Source organism: Panulirus ornatus, chromosome 44 (assembly GCF_036320965.1).
Source record: "Panulirus ornatus isolate Po-2019 chromosome 44, ASM3632096v1, whole genome shotgun sequence".
NCBI lineage: Eukaryota > Metazoa > Arthropoda > Malacostraca > Decapoda > Palinuridae > Panulirus > Panulirus ornatus.
This window is the reverse complement of record NC_092267.1, coordinates 4274239-4288249: the sequence shown is the minus strand read 5'-3', so window position 1 is coordinate 4288249 and position 14011 is coordinate 4274239. Positions and strand designations below refer to the sequence as shown.

The following is a 14011-nucleotide window of genomic DNA, read 5'->3' as shown; positions in this document are numbered from 1 at the left end:
TAGTCTCCCACTTCTCCTCATCCCTCCACCTCTGACACATATATCCTCTTGGTCAATCTTTCCTCACTCATTCTCTCCATGTGACCAAATAATTTCAATACACCATCTTCTGCTCTCTCAACTACACTCTTTTTATTACCACACATCTCTCTTACAATTTCATTACTTAATCGATCAAACCATCTCACACCACATATTGTGTCCTCAAACAATTCAGTAACATCCACCCTCTGGACAACCATATCTATAGCCCATGCCTCACAACCATATAACATTGTTGAACACACTATTCCTTCAAACATACCCATTTTTGTGCTCCGAGATAACATTCTCGCCTTCCACACATTCTTCAACATTCCCAGAACCTTCGCCCCTTCTTGCACCCTGTGACTCACTTCCACTTTTATTGTTCTATCCACTGTAAATCCACTCCCAGATATCTAAAACACTTCACTTCCTCCATTTTTTCTTGATTCAAACTTACCTCCCAATCACCTTGTCCCTCAACCTTACTGAACCTAATAACCTTGCTCTTATTCATATTTACTCTCAGATTTCTTCTTTCACACACTTTACCAAACTCAGTCCCCAACTTCTGCAGTTTCTCACATAAATCAGCCACCAGTGCTACCATTAGCAAACAACTTTCTCACTTCCCAAGCCCTCTCATCCACAACATACTGCATGCTTAACCCTCTCTCCAAAACTCTTGCATTCACCTCCCTAACAACCCCATCCATAAACAAGTTAAACAGCCATGGAGACATCACGCACCCCTGCTGCAAACCAACATTCACTGGGAACCAATGACTTTCCTCTATTCCTACTCGTACACATGCCATACATCCAAGATAAAATCTTTTCACTGCTTCTAGCAACTTACCTCCCACACCATAAACTCATGATACCTTCCACAAAGCATCTCTATCAACTCTATCATATGCCTTCCCCACATCCATAAATGCTACATACAAATCCAACTGTTTTTCTAAGTATTTCTCACATACATTCTTCAAAGCAAACACCTGATCCACACATCCTCTACCACTTCTGAAACCACACTGCTCTTCCCCAGTCTGATGCTCTGTACATGCCTTTACCCTCTCAATCAATACCCTCCCATACACTTTCCCAGGAATACTCAACAAACTTATACCTCTGTAATCTGAACATTCAACTTTCTCCTTTGCCTTTGTACAATGGCACTATGCATGCATTCCGCCCAATCCTCAGGCACTTCAACATGAACCATACATACATTTAATATCCTTACCAACCAGTCAACAACACAGTCATCCCCTTTTTTAAGAAATTCCACAGCAAAACCATCCAAACCCGCCACCTTCCCGGCTTTCATCTTCACCAAACCATTCTTCCTGACCCTTTCACTTCGCACACCACCTCAAGCAAAACACCCTACATCTGCCACTCTATCATCAAACACATTCAACAAACCTTCAAAATACTCACTGCATCTCCTTCTCACTTCACCACTACTTGTTATTACCTCCCCATTAGCCCCCTTCACAAACGTTCCCATTTGTTCTCTTGTCTTATGCACTTTATTTACCTCCTTCCAAAGCATCTTTTTATTCTCCCTAAAATCTAATGATATTCTCTCACCCCAACTCTCATCTGCCCTCTTTTTCACCTGTAGCACCTTTCTCTTGACCGACCACCTCTTTCTTTTATACCACCTGCCCTCGTTTTAACCTCTTGCACTTTTCTCTTGACCTACCGCCTCTTACTTTTATGCATCTCCCAGTCATTTGCACTACTTCCCTGCAAAAATTATCCAAACACCTCTCTTCTCTTTCACTAAAACTCTTACTTCTTCATCTCACCACTCACTAGCCTTTCTAATCTGCCCACCTCCCACCTTTTTCATGCCACAAGCATCTTTTGCGCAAGCCACCACTGCTTCCCTAACTCCCCTTCCGTCATTTGCTCTCACCTTTTCCATGCTGCACTCAATCTCTCAAGGTACTTCCTCACACAACTCTCCTTTCCAAGCTCATTTACTCACCACTCTCTTCACTTCAACATTCTTTCTTCTTTTCTGAAAACTTCTACAAATCTTCACCTTCGCCTCCACAAGATAATGATCAGACAGCCCTCCAGTTGCCCCTCTCAGCACATTAACATCCAAAAGTCTCTCTTTCACACACCTATCAGTTGACACGTAATTCAACAATGCTCTCTGGCCATCTCTCCAACTTATATGTGTATACTTACGTAAATCTCTCTTTTTAAACCAGGTATTCCCAATCACCAGTCTTTTTTCAGCACACAAATCTACAAATTCTTCACCATTTCCATTTACAACACTGAACACCCCATGTACACCAACTATACCCTCAAATGCCACATTACTCACCCATCACTATAACCTGGTCTCGTGCATCAAAGCTGCTAATGCACTCACTCAGTTGCTCCCAAAACACTTGCCTCTCATGATCTTTATTCTCATGACTAGGTGCATAGCCACAAATAATCACCCATCTCTCTCCATTCACTTTCAGTTTTACCTGTACCAATCTAGAGTTTACTTTCTTACGCTCTATCACATAACTCCTACAACTCCTGCTTCAGGAGTAGTGCTACTCCTTCCTTTGCTCTTGTCCTCTCACCAATTCCTGACTTTACTCCCAAGGCATTCCTAAACCGTTCTTCCCCTTTACCCTTGAGCTTCATTTCACTCAAAACAAAACATCAGGTTCCTTTCCTCAATTATACTACCTATCTCTCCTTTTTTTCTCATCTTGGTTACATCCACACACATTTAGACACCCTAATCTGAGCCCTTGAGGAGGATGAGCACTCCCTGCATGACTCCATCTCCTGTTTCCCCTTTTAGAAAGTTGAAATACAAAGAGGGTAGGGTTTCTAGCCCCCCACTCCCATCCCCTTTAGTCACCTTCTACAGCTCGCGGGGAATGCGTGGGAAGTATTCTTTCTCCCCTATCCCTATTCAACTCTGTGGATAGGTGAGAAAGAATACTTCCCACGCATTCCCCACATGTCGTAGAAGGTGACTAATGGGGAAAGGAGCAGGGTGCTAGAAACCCTCCCCTTCATGTATTTTAACATTCTAAAAGGGGAGACAGAAGAAGGCATCATGCGGGGAGTGCTCATCCTCCTCGAAGGCGCAGATTGGGGTGTCTAAATGTGTGTGGATGTAACCAAGATAGAAAAAAGGAGAGACAGGTAGCATGTTTGAGGAAAGGAACCTGGATGTTTTGGCCCTGAGTGAAATGAAGCTCAAGAGTAAAGCTGAAGAGTGGTTTGGGAATGTCTTGGAAGTAAAGTCAGGGGTTGGTGAGAGGACAAGAGTAAAGGAAGGAGTAGCAATGCTTCTGAAGCAGGAGTTGTGGGAGTATGTGATAGAGTGTAAGAAAGTAAACTCTAGATTGTTATGGGTAAAACTGAAAGTGGATGGAGAGAGATGGGTGATCATTGGTGCCTATGGACCTGGTCATGAGAAGAAAGATCATGAGAGGCAAGTGTTTTGGGAGCAACTGAGTGAGTGTGTTAGCAGCTTTGATGCACGAGACCAGGTTATAGTGATAGGTGATTTCAATGCAAAGGTGAGTAATGTGGCAGTTTAGGGTATAATTGGTGTACATGGAGTGTTTAGTGTTGTAAACGGAAATGGTAAAGAACTTGTAGATTTGTGTGCTGAAAAAGGATCGGTGATTAGGAATACCTGGTTTAAAAAGAGAGGTATATTTAAGTATATGTATGTAAGTAGGAGAGATGGCCAGAAAGTGTTACAGGATTACGTGTTAATTGATAGGCGCATAAAAGAGAGTCTTTTGGATGTTGATATGCTGAGAGGGGCAACTGGAGGATGTTTGATAATCTTGTGGAGACAAAGGTTTTCAGAAAAGAAGCGAGAATGTTGGGGTGAAGAGAGTGGTAAGAATAAGTGAGCTTGGAAGTGTGAGAGCAAATGATGTAAAGGGAGTGGGGGAGGAATGGGATGTATTTAGGGAAGCAGTGATGGCTTGCACAAAAGATGCTTGTGGCATGAGAAAAGTGGGAGGTGGGCAGATTAGAAAGGGTAGTGAGTGGTGGGATGAAGAAGTAAGATTTTTAGTGAAAGAGAAGAGAGAAGCATTTGGACAATTTTTGCAGGGAAATAATGCAAATGACTGGGAAATGTATAAAAGAATGAGGCAGGAGGTCAAGAGAAAGGTGCAAGGGATAAAAAAAGAGGACAAATGAGAGTTGGGGTGAGAGAGTATCATTAAATTTTAGGGAGAATAAAAAGATGTTTTGGAAGGAGGTATATAAAGAGCATAAGACATGAGAACAAATGGGAATATCAGTGAAGAGGGCTAGTGGGGAGGTAATAACAAGTAGTGGTGATGTGAGAAGGAGATGGAGTGAGTATTTTGAAGGTTTGTTGAATGTGTTTGATGATAAGAGTGGTAGATATAGGGTGTTTTGGTCGAGGTGGTGTGCAAAGTGAGAGGGTTAGGGAGAATGGTTTGGTAAACAGGAAAGAGGTAGTGAAAGCTTTGCGGAAGATGAAAAGTGGCAAGGCAGCATGTTTGGATAGTACTGCAGTGGAACTCATTAAAAAAGGGGGTGACTGTGTTATTGACTGGTTGTTAAGGATATTTAATGTATGTATGACTCATGGTGAGGTGCCTGAGGATTGGCAGAATGCATGCATAGTGCCACTGTACAAAGGCAAAGGGGATAAAGGTGAGTGTTCAAACTACAGAGGTATAAGTTTGTTGAGTATTTCTGGGAAATTATATGGGAGGGTATTGATTGAGAGAGTGAAAGCAAGTACAGAGCATCAGATTGGGGAAGAGCAGTGTGGTTTCAGAAGAGGTAGAGGATGAGTGGATCAGGTGCTTGCTTTGAAGAATTATGCGAGAAATTTTTTGAAAAACAAATGGATTTGTATGTAGCACTTATGGATCTGGAGAAGGCATATGATAAGAGTTGAAAGAGATGCTTTGTGGAGGGTACTGAGAGAGAGAGAGAGAGAGAGAGAGAGAGAGAGAGAGAGAGAGAGAGAGAGAGAGAGAGAGAGAGAGAGAGGGGGGGGGGGGGGGGGGATTTCATGTGTGGCAGGGTGGAAACAGGAATGGATGAAGGTAGCAAGTATGAATATGTATGTGTTTATATGTATATGTCTGTATATGTATATGTATGTTGAAATGTATAGGTATGTAAGATTGTGTGTGTGGGGGCGTTTATGTATATACATGTGTATGTGGGTGGATTGTAAAAATTCAATATCCAGAGATTCCCCTAGCAGTGACTGGCTACCTTATTATTAAAATTCATTATTAAATACCATTTGCTCTGGCAGAACCATCAGACTTTCTATTCTTCAATTCATGTGTAGCAGGGTGGCAACAGGAATGGATGAAGGCAGCAAGTATGAATATGTATGTGTTTATATGTATATGTCTGTATATGTATATGCATGTATGTGTTGAAATGTAGAGGTATGTAAAATTGTGTGTGTGGGGGCGTTTATGTATATACATGTGTATGTGGGTGGATTGTAAAAATTCAATATCCAGAGATCCCCCTAGCAGTGACTGGCTACCTTATTATCAAAATTCATTGTTAGATACCATTTGCTCTGGCAGAACCATCAGACTTTCTATTCTTCAATTCTGGTACAAGGATAGAACTGGACTTTCAAACAAATAAGATTTATAGAGAAAAAACTTGTCCTTACACTGAAATGGTGTGAAACTGGAAATAGCATTTATTACCTATCTTGTGTGGAGGCCTGTTGTTGTCGTGAAGATCTGGGTGTCGTAGGCAAGATGGGTGTGGATGTTACAGAATTTGGCACCAATACATTACCATCACTGCAACTTTCATTAACTGTGTTTGGGTCACTATGTTCACAATCCTCTATTTCGTCCTCTTCACCCTTTGTTAGGAAAGAATAAAATACATAAATGAATAAGTAAATAAAAAAATACAAATAAACATAAATAAATACATATCCCTGGGATAGGGGGGAAAGAATACTTCCCACGCATTCCCCGCATGCCGTAGAAGGCGACTTAAGGGGAATGGAGCAGGGGCTAGAAACCCTCCCCTCCCTATATTCTAACCTTCTAAAAGGGGAAACAAGAGTCAAGTGGGGAGAGTTCATCCTCCTCGAAGCCTCAGATTGGGGTGTCTAAATGTGTGTGGATGTAACCAAGATGAGTAAAAAAAGGAGAGATAGACAGTATGTTTGAAGAAAGAAACCTAGATGTTTTGGCTCTGAGTGAAACAAAGCTCAAGGGTAAAGGTGAAGAGTGGTTTGGGAATGTCTTGAGAGTAAAGTCAGAGGTTGGTGAGAGGACAAGAGCAAAGGAAGGAGTAGCACTATTCCTGAAGTAGGAGTTGTGGGAGCATGTGATAGAGTGTAAGAAAGTAAACTCTAGATTGATATGGGCAAAACTGGAGGTGGCTGGAGAAAGATAGGCCATGAGAAGAAAGATCATGAGAGGCAAGTATTTTGCGAGCAGCTGAAGGAGTGCATTGGCAGCCTTTATGCATGAGACCGGGTTATAGTGATGGATGATTTAAATGCAAAGGTGAGTAATGTGGCAGTTGAGGGTATAATTGGTGTGCATGGTGTTCAGTGTTGTAAATGAAAATGGTAAAGAGCTTGTAGATTTGCGTACTGAAAAAGGACTGGTGATTGGGAATATACGGTTTAAAAAGATAGACATACATAAGTATACATTTGTAAGTAGGTGAAATGGCGAGAGAGCATCATTTGATTATGTTTTACTTGATAGGCACGTGAAAGAGAGAATTTTGGATGTTAATGTGCTGAGAGGTGCAGCTGGAGGGATGTCTGATCATTATCTTGTGGAGGCGAAGGTGAAGATTTGTAGAGGTTTTCAAAAAACAAGAGTGTATGTTGGGGTGAAGAGAGTGGTAAAGGAAGTGAGCTTGGAAAGGAGACTTGTGTGAGGAAGTACCAGCAGAGATTGAATGCAGGATGGTAAAAGGTAAGAGGAAATGACGTAAGGGGAGTAGGGGAGGATATTTATATTCATTTATTATACTTTGTCACTGTCTCCCGCGTTAGCGAGGTAGCACAAGGAAACAGACGAAAGAATGGCCCAACCCACCCACATACACATGTATATACATACACGTCCACACATGCACATATACATACCTATACATCTCAATGTATACTTATACACACACAGACATATACATATATACACATGTACATAATTCATACGGTCTGCCCTTATTCATTCCCATCGCCACCCTGCCATACATGAAATGACAACCCCCTACCCCCTCATGTGTGCGAGGTAGCACCAGGAAAAGACAACAAAGGCCACATTCGTTCACACTCAGTCTCTAGCTGTCATGTATAATGCACCGAAACAACAGCTCCCTTTCCACATCCAGGCCCCAAAAAACTTTCCATGGTTTACTCCAGATGCTTCACATGCCCTGGTTCAATCCATTGACAGCACATCGACCCCAGTATACCACATCGCTCCAATTCACTCTATTCCTTGCATGCCTTCCACCCTCCTGCATGTTCAAGCCCTGATCACTCAAAATCTTTCTCACTCCATTCTTCCACCTCCAATTTGGTCTCCAACCTCTCGTTCCCTCCACCTCTGACAAATATATCCTCTTTGTCAATCTTTCCTCACTCATTCTCTCCATGTGACATAACCATTTCAAAACACCCTATTCTGCTCTCTCAACCACACTCTTTTCCATTACCACACATCTCTCTTACCCTTACATTACTTACTCGGTCAAACCACCTCACACCACATATTGTCCTCAAACATCTCATTTCCAACATATCGACCCTCCTCCGCACAACTCTACCTATAGCCCATGCCTCGCAACCAAACAACATTGTCGGAAACATTATTCCTTCAAACAAACCCATTTTTGCTTTCCGAGATAATGTTTTCGCCTTCCACACATTTTTCAACGCTCCCAGAACTTTCGCATCCACAAGATAATGATCAGACATCCCTCCAGTTGCACCTCTCATCACATCAAAATCCAAAAGTCTCTCTTTCGCGCACCTATCAATTAACACAATCTAATAATGCTCTCTGGCCATCTCTCCTACTTACATACGTATACTTATGCAATGGGAGGGGATTGATTGAGAAGGAGAAGGCATGTACAGAGCATGAGATTGGGGAAGAGTAGTGTGGTTTCAGAAGTGGTAGAGGATGTGTGGATCAGGTGTTTGCTTTGAAGAATGTATGTGAGAAATGCTTAGAAAAGCAAATGGATTTGTATGTAGCATTTATGGATCCGGAGAAGGGATATGATAGAGTTGATAGAGATGCTCTGTGGAAGGTATTAAGAATATATGGTGTGTAAGGCAAGTTACTAGAAGCAGTGAAAAGTTTTTATCGAGAATGTAAGGCATGTGTATGTGTAGAAAGAGAGGAAAGTGATTGGTTCTCAGTGAATGATGGTTTGTGGCAGGGGTGTGTGATGTCTCCATGGTTGTTTAATTTGTTTAAGAATGGGGTTGTTAGGGAGGTGAATGCATGAGTTTTGGAAAGAGGGGCAAGTATGCAGTCTGCTGTGGATGAGAGAGCTTGGGAAGTGAGTCAATTGTTGTTCGCTGATGATACAGCGCTGGTGGTTGATTTGGGGAAAAACTGCAGAAGCTGGTAACTGAGTTTAGTAAAGTGTGTGAAAGAAGAAAACTGAAAGAAAATGTGAATAGGAGCAAAGTTATTAGGTACAGTAGGGTTGAGGGACAAGTCAATTGGGAGGTAAGTTTGAATAGAGAAAAAATAGAGGAAGTGAAGTGTTTTAGATATCTGGGAGTGGATTTGCCAGCGGATAGAACCATGGAAGCAGAAGTGAATCATAGGGTGGGGGAGGTTGTGAAAGTTTTGGGAGCGTTGAAAAATGTGTAGAAGTAGAGAACGTTATCTTGGAAAGCAAAAATGGGTATGTTTGAAGGAATAGTGGTTCCATCAATGTTATATGGTTGTGAGGCGTGGGCTATAGATAGACTTGTGTGGAGGAGGGTGGATGTGCTGGAAATGAGATGTTTGAGGACAATATGTGGTGTGAAGTGGTTTGATCGAGTAAGTAATGAGAGGGTAAGAGAGATGTGTGGTAATAAAAAGTGTGGTTGAGAGAGCAGAAGAGGGTGTTTTGAAATGGTTTGGTCACATGGAAAGAATGTGTGAGGAAAGATTGACAAAGAGGATATATCTGTCAGAGGTGGAGGGAACGAGAAGTGGGAGACCACATTGAAGGTGGAAAGATGGAGTGAAAAAGATTTTGAGAGATCGGGGCCTGAACATGCAGGAGGGTGAAAGGCTTGCAAGGAATAGAGTGAACTGGAACGATGTGGTATACAGCAGCCGACGTGCTGTCAATGGATTGAACCAGGGCATGTGAAGCGTCTGGGGTAAACAATGGAAAGTTTTGAGGGGCCTGGATGTGAAAATGGAGCTGTGGTTTCTGTGCATTATACATGACAGCTAGAGACTGAGTGTGAATGAATGTGGCCTTTGTTGTCTTTTCCTAGCGCTACCTCGTGCACATGTGGGGAGAGGGGGCTGTCATTTCATGTGTGGTGGGGTGGCAACGGGAATGAATAAGGGCAGACAGTATGAATTATGTACGTGTATATATGTATATCTCTGATTGTGTATATATATGTATACGTTGAGATGTATAGGTATGTATATGTGCATGTGGACGTGTAAGTATATACATGTGTATGTGGGTGGGCTGGGCCATTCTTTCGTCTGTCTCATTGCGCTAACTCGCTAACGCGGGAGACAGCGACGAAGTATGATAGAAAAAAATAATTTCCCAGGAATACTCAACAAACCTATACCTCTGTAATTTCAGTACTCACATTTATCACCTGTGCCTTTGTTAAATGGCCTTATACAAGCATTACTCCAATCCTCAGGCACCTCACCATGAGTCATACATATATCAAATAACCTTACCAACCAGTCAACAACACAGTCACCCCCTTTTTTAACAAATTCCACTGCAATACCATCCAAACCCACTGCCTTGCCAGCTTTCATCTTCCTCAAAGCTTTTACTACCTCCTCTCTGTTTACCAAATCATTGTCCCTAACCCTCCCACTTTGCACACCACCTCGACCAAAACATCCAATATCTGCCACTCTTATCATCATATACATTCAACAAACCTTCAAAATACTCACTTCATCTCCTTCTCACATCACCACTACTTATCATCATCTCCCCATTAACCCCTTCACTGATGTTCCCATGTCTTACGCACTTTATTTACCTCCTTACAAAACATCTTTTTATTTTTATCTATTTTGCTTTGTCGCTATCTCGTGCATTAGCGAGGTAGCGGAAGGAAACAGACAAAAGAATGGCCCAACCCACCCACATACACATGTATATACATACACGTCCACACACGCAAATAGACATATCTATACATCTCAACATATACATATATATACATGTACATAACACACTCTGTCTGCTTTTATTCATTCCTATCGCAACCCGGCCACACATGAAAACAACCCCCTACCTCTCATGTGCGCGAGGTAGCACTAGGAAAAGAAAACAAAGGCCACATTCGTTTACACTCAATCTCTAGCTGTCATGTAATAATGCACCGAAACCACAGCTCCCTTTCCACATCCAGGCCCCACAAAACTTTCCATGGTTTACACCAGACGCTTCACATGCCCTGGTTCAATCCATTGACAGCACGTCAACCCCGGTACACCACATAGTTCTAATTCACTCTATTCCTTGCATGCCTTTCACCCTCGTGCATGTTCTGGCTCCGATCACTCAAAATCTTTTTCTCTTAATCTTTCCACCTCCAATTTGGTCTCCCACTTCTCCTCGTTCCCTCCACCTCTGACACATATATCCTCTTGGTCAATCTTTCCTCACTCATTCTCTCCATGTGACCAAACCATTTCAAAACACCCTCTTCTGCTCTCTCAACCACACTCTTTTTATTACCACACATCTCTCTTACCCTATTATTACTTACTCGAACATCTCATTCATCTCATTCCCAGCACATCCACCCTCCTCCGCACAACTCTATCCAGAGCCCACGCCTCGCAACCATATAACATTGTTGGAACCACTATTCCTTCAAACATACCCATTTTTGCTTTCCGAGATAATGTTCTCAACTTCCACACATTCTTCAACGCTCCCTGAACTTTCGCCCCCTCCCCCATCCTATGAATCACTTCCGCTTCCATGGTTCCATCCACTGCCAAATCCACTCCTAGATATCTAAAACACTTCACTTCTTCCAGTTTTTCTCCATTCAAACTTACCTCCCAATTGACTTGTCCCTCAACCCTACTGTACCTAATAACCTTGCTCTTATTCACATTTACTTTCAGCTTTCATCTTTCACACACTTTACCAAACTCAGTCACCAGCTTCTGCAGTTTCTCACCCGAATCAGCCACCAGCGCTGTATCATCAGTGAACAGCAAATGACTCACTTCCTAAGCTCTCTCATCCACAACAGACTGCATACTTGCCCCTCTTTCCAAAACTCATGCATTCACCTCCCTAACAACCTCATCCATAAACAAATTAAACAACCAGGGACATATCACACACCCCTACCGCGAACCAACATTCACTGAGAACCAATCACTTTCCTCTCTTCCTACACGTACACATGTCTTACATTCTCGATAAAAACTTTCCACTGCTTCTAACAACTTGCCTCCCACACCACATACTCTTAACACCTTCCACAAAGCATCTCTATCAACTCTATCATATGCCCTCTCAAGATCCATGAATGCTACATACAAATCCATTTGCTTTTCTTACTACTTCTCACATACATTCTTCAAAGCAAACACCTGATCCACACATCCTCTACCACTTCTGAAACCACACTGCTCTTCCCCAATCTATGCTTTGTACATGCCTTCATCCTCCCAATCAATACCCTCCCATATATCTTACCTCTGTAATTCAAGCACTCACTTTCATCCCCTTTGCCTTTGTACAATGGTACTATGTGAGCATTCTGCCAATCCTCAGACACCTCACCATGAGTCACACGTACATTAAATTACCTTACCAACCAGTCAATAATACAGTCACCCACTTTTTTAATAAATTCCACAGCAATACCATCCAAACCCACTGCCTTGCCGGCTTTCATCTTCCGCAAAGCTTTTACTACCTCTTCTCTGTCTAACAAATCATTCTCCCTAATCCTCTCACTTTGCACACCACCTCGACCAAAACACCCTATATCTGCCACTCTGTCATCAAACACATTCAAAAAACCTTCAAAATACTCACTCCATCTCCTTCTCACATCACCCTACTTGTTATCACCTCCCCATTAGCCCCCTTCACTGAAGTTCCCATTTGTTCCCTTGCTTTATGCACTTTATTTACCTCCTTCCAAAACATCTTTTTATTCTCCCAAAATTTAATGACACTCTCTCACTCCAACTATCATTTGCCCTCTTTTTCACCTCTTGCACCTTTCTCTTGATCTCCTGCCTCTTTCTTTTAAACATCTCCCACTCATTTGCATTACTTCCCTGCAAAAATTGTCCAAATGCCTCTCTCTTCTCTTTCACTAATACTCTTACTTCATCCCACCACTCACTACCCTTTCTAATCTGCCCACCTCTCACGCTTCTCATGCCACAAGCATCTTTTAAGCAAGCCATCACTGCTTACCTAAATACATCCCATTCCTACCCCACTCCCCTTACCTCTTTTGTTCTCACGTTTTACCATTTTGTACTCAGTCTCTCCTGGTACTTCCTCACACAAGTCTCCTTTCCAAGCTCACTTACTCTCACCACTCTCTTCACCCCAACATTCTCTCTTCTTTTCTGAAAACCCCTACAAATCTTCACCTTTGCCTCCACAAGATAATGATTAGACATCCCTCCAGTTGCACCTCTCAGCACATTAACATCCAAAAGTCTATCTTTCACGCACCTATCAAATAACACATAATCCAATAACGCTCTCTGACCATCTCTCCTACTTACATATATACACTTATGTATATCTCTCTTTTTAAACCAGGTATTCCCAATCACCAGTTTTTCTCAGTGCACAAATCTACAAGCTCTTCATCATTTCCATTTACAACACTGAACACCCCATGTACACCAATTATTCACTCAACTGCCATATCACTCACCTTTGCATTCAAATCACTCATCACTATAACCCAGCCTCGTGCACCAAAACTACTAACACATTCACTCAGCTGGTCCCAAAACACTTGCTTCTCATGATCTTTTTCTCATGCCCAGGTGCATATGCACCAACAATCACCCATCTCTCTCCATCCACTTTCAGTTTTACCCATATCAATCTAGAGTTTACTTTCTTACACTCTATCACACTCCCACAACTCCTGTTTCAGGAGTAGTGTTACTCTTTCCCTTGCTCTTGTCCTCTCACCAACCCCTGACCTTACTCCCAAGACATTCCCAAACCACTCTCCCCCTTTACCCTTTAGCTTCGTTTCACTCAGAGCCAGAATATCCAGTTCCTTTCCTGAAACATACTACCTATCTCTCCTTTTTTCTCATGTTGGTTACATCCACACACATTTAGACATCCCAATCTGAGCCTTCGAAGAGGATGAGCACTCCCTGCGTGACTCATTCTGTTTCCCCTTTCAGAAAGTTAAAATACAAGGAGGGGAGGGTTTCTAGACCCCGCTCCTGTCCCCTCTACGACAGGTGAGGAATGTGTGGGAAGTAGTCTTTCTCCTCTATCCCCAGGGGGAGGAGGAATGGTATGTATTTAGGGAAGCAGTAATGGCTTGCACAAAAGATGCATGTAGCATGAGAAAGGTGGGAGGTGGGCAGATTAGAAAGGGTAGTGAGTGGTGGGATGAAGTAAGATGGTTAGTGAAAGAGAAGAGAAAGGTAGTTGAATGATTTATGCAAGGAAGTAGTGCAAATAACTGGGAGATGTATAAAAGAAAGAGGCAGGAGGTCAAGAGAAAGGTGCAAGAGGT

At 42.4% G+C, this 14011-nt stretch overlaps 1 protein-coding gene across 3 annotated transcripts in view; it reads right to left on the bottom strand.

Moving 5' to 3' along the window:
• LOC139762680 (uncharacterized) overlaps nucleotides 1-14011 on the bottom strand; it is a 168236-nt gene that overhangs the window by 86110 nt on the left and 68115 nt on the right. For all 3 annotated transcript variants that reach the window (XM_071687637.1, XM_071687638.1, XM_071687636.1), the window contains exon 7: nucleotides 5748-5911. In XM_071687637.1, the coding sequence (XP_071543738.1) occupies nucleotides 5748-5911 (164 nt within the window). The remainder of the gene's footprint in view (nucleotides 1-5747; nucleotides 5912-14011) is intronic.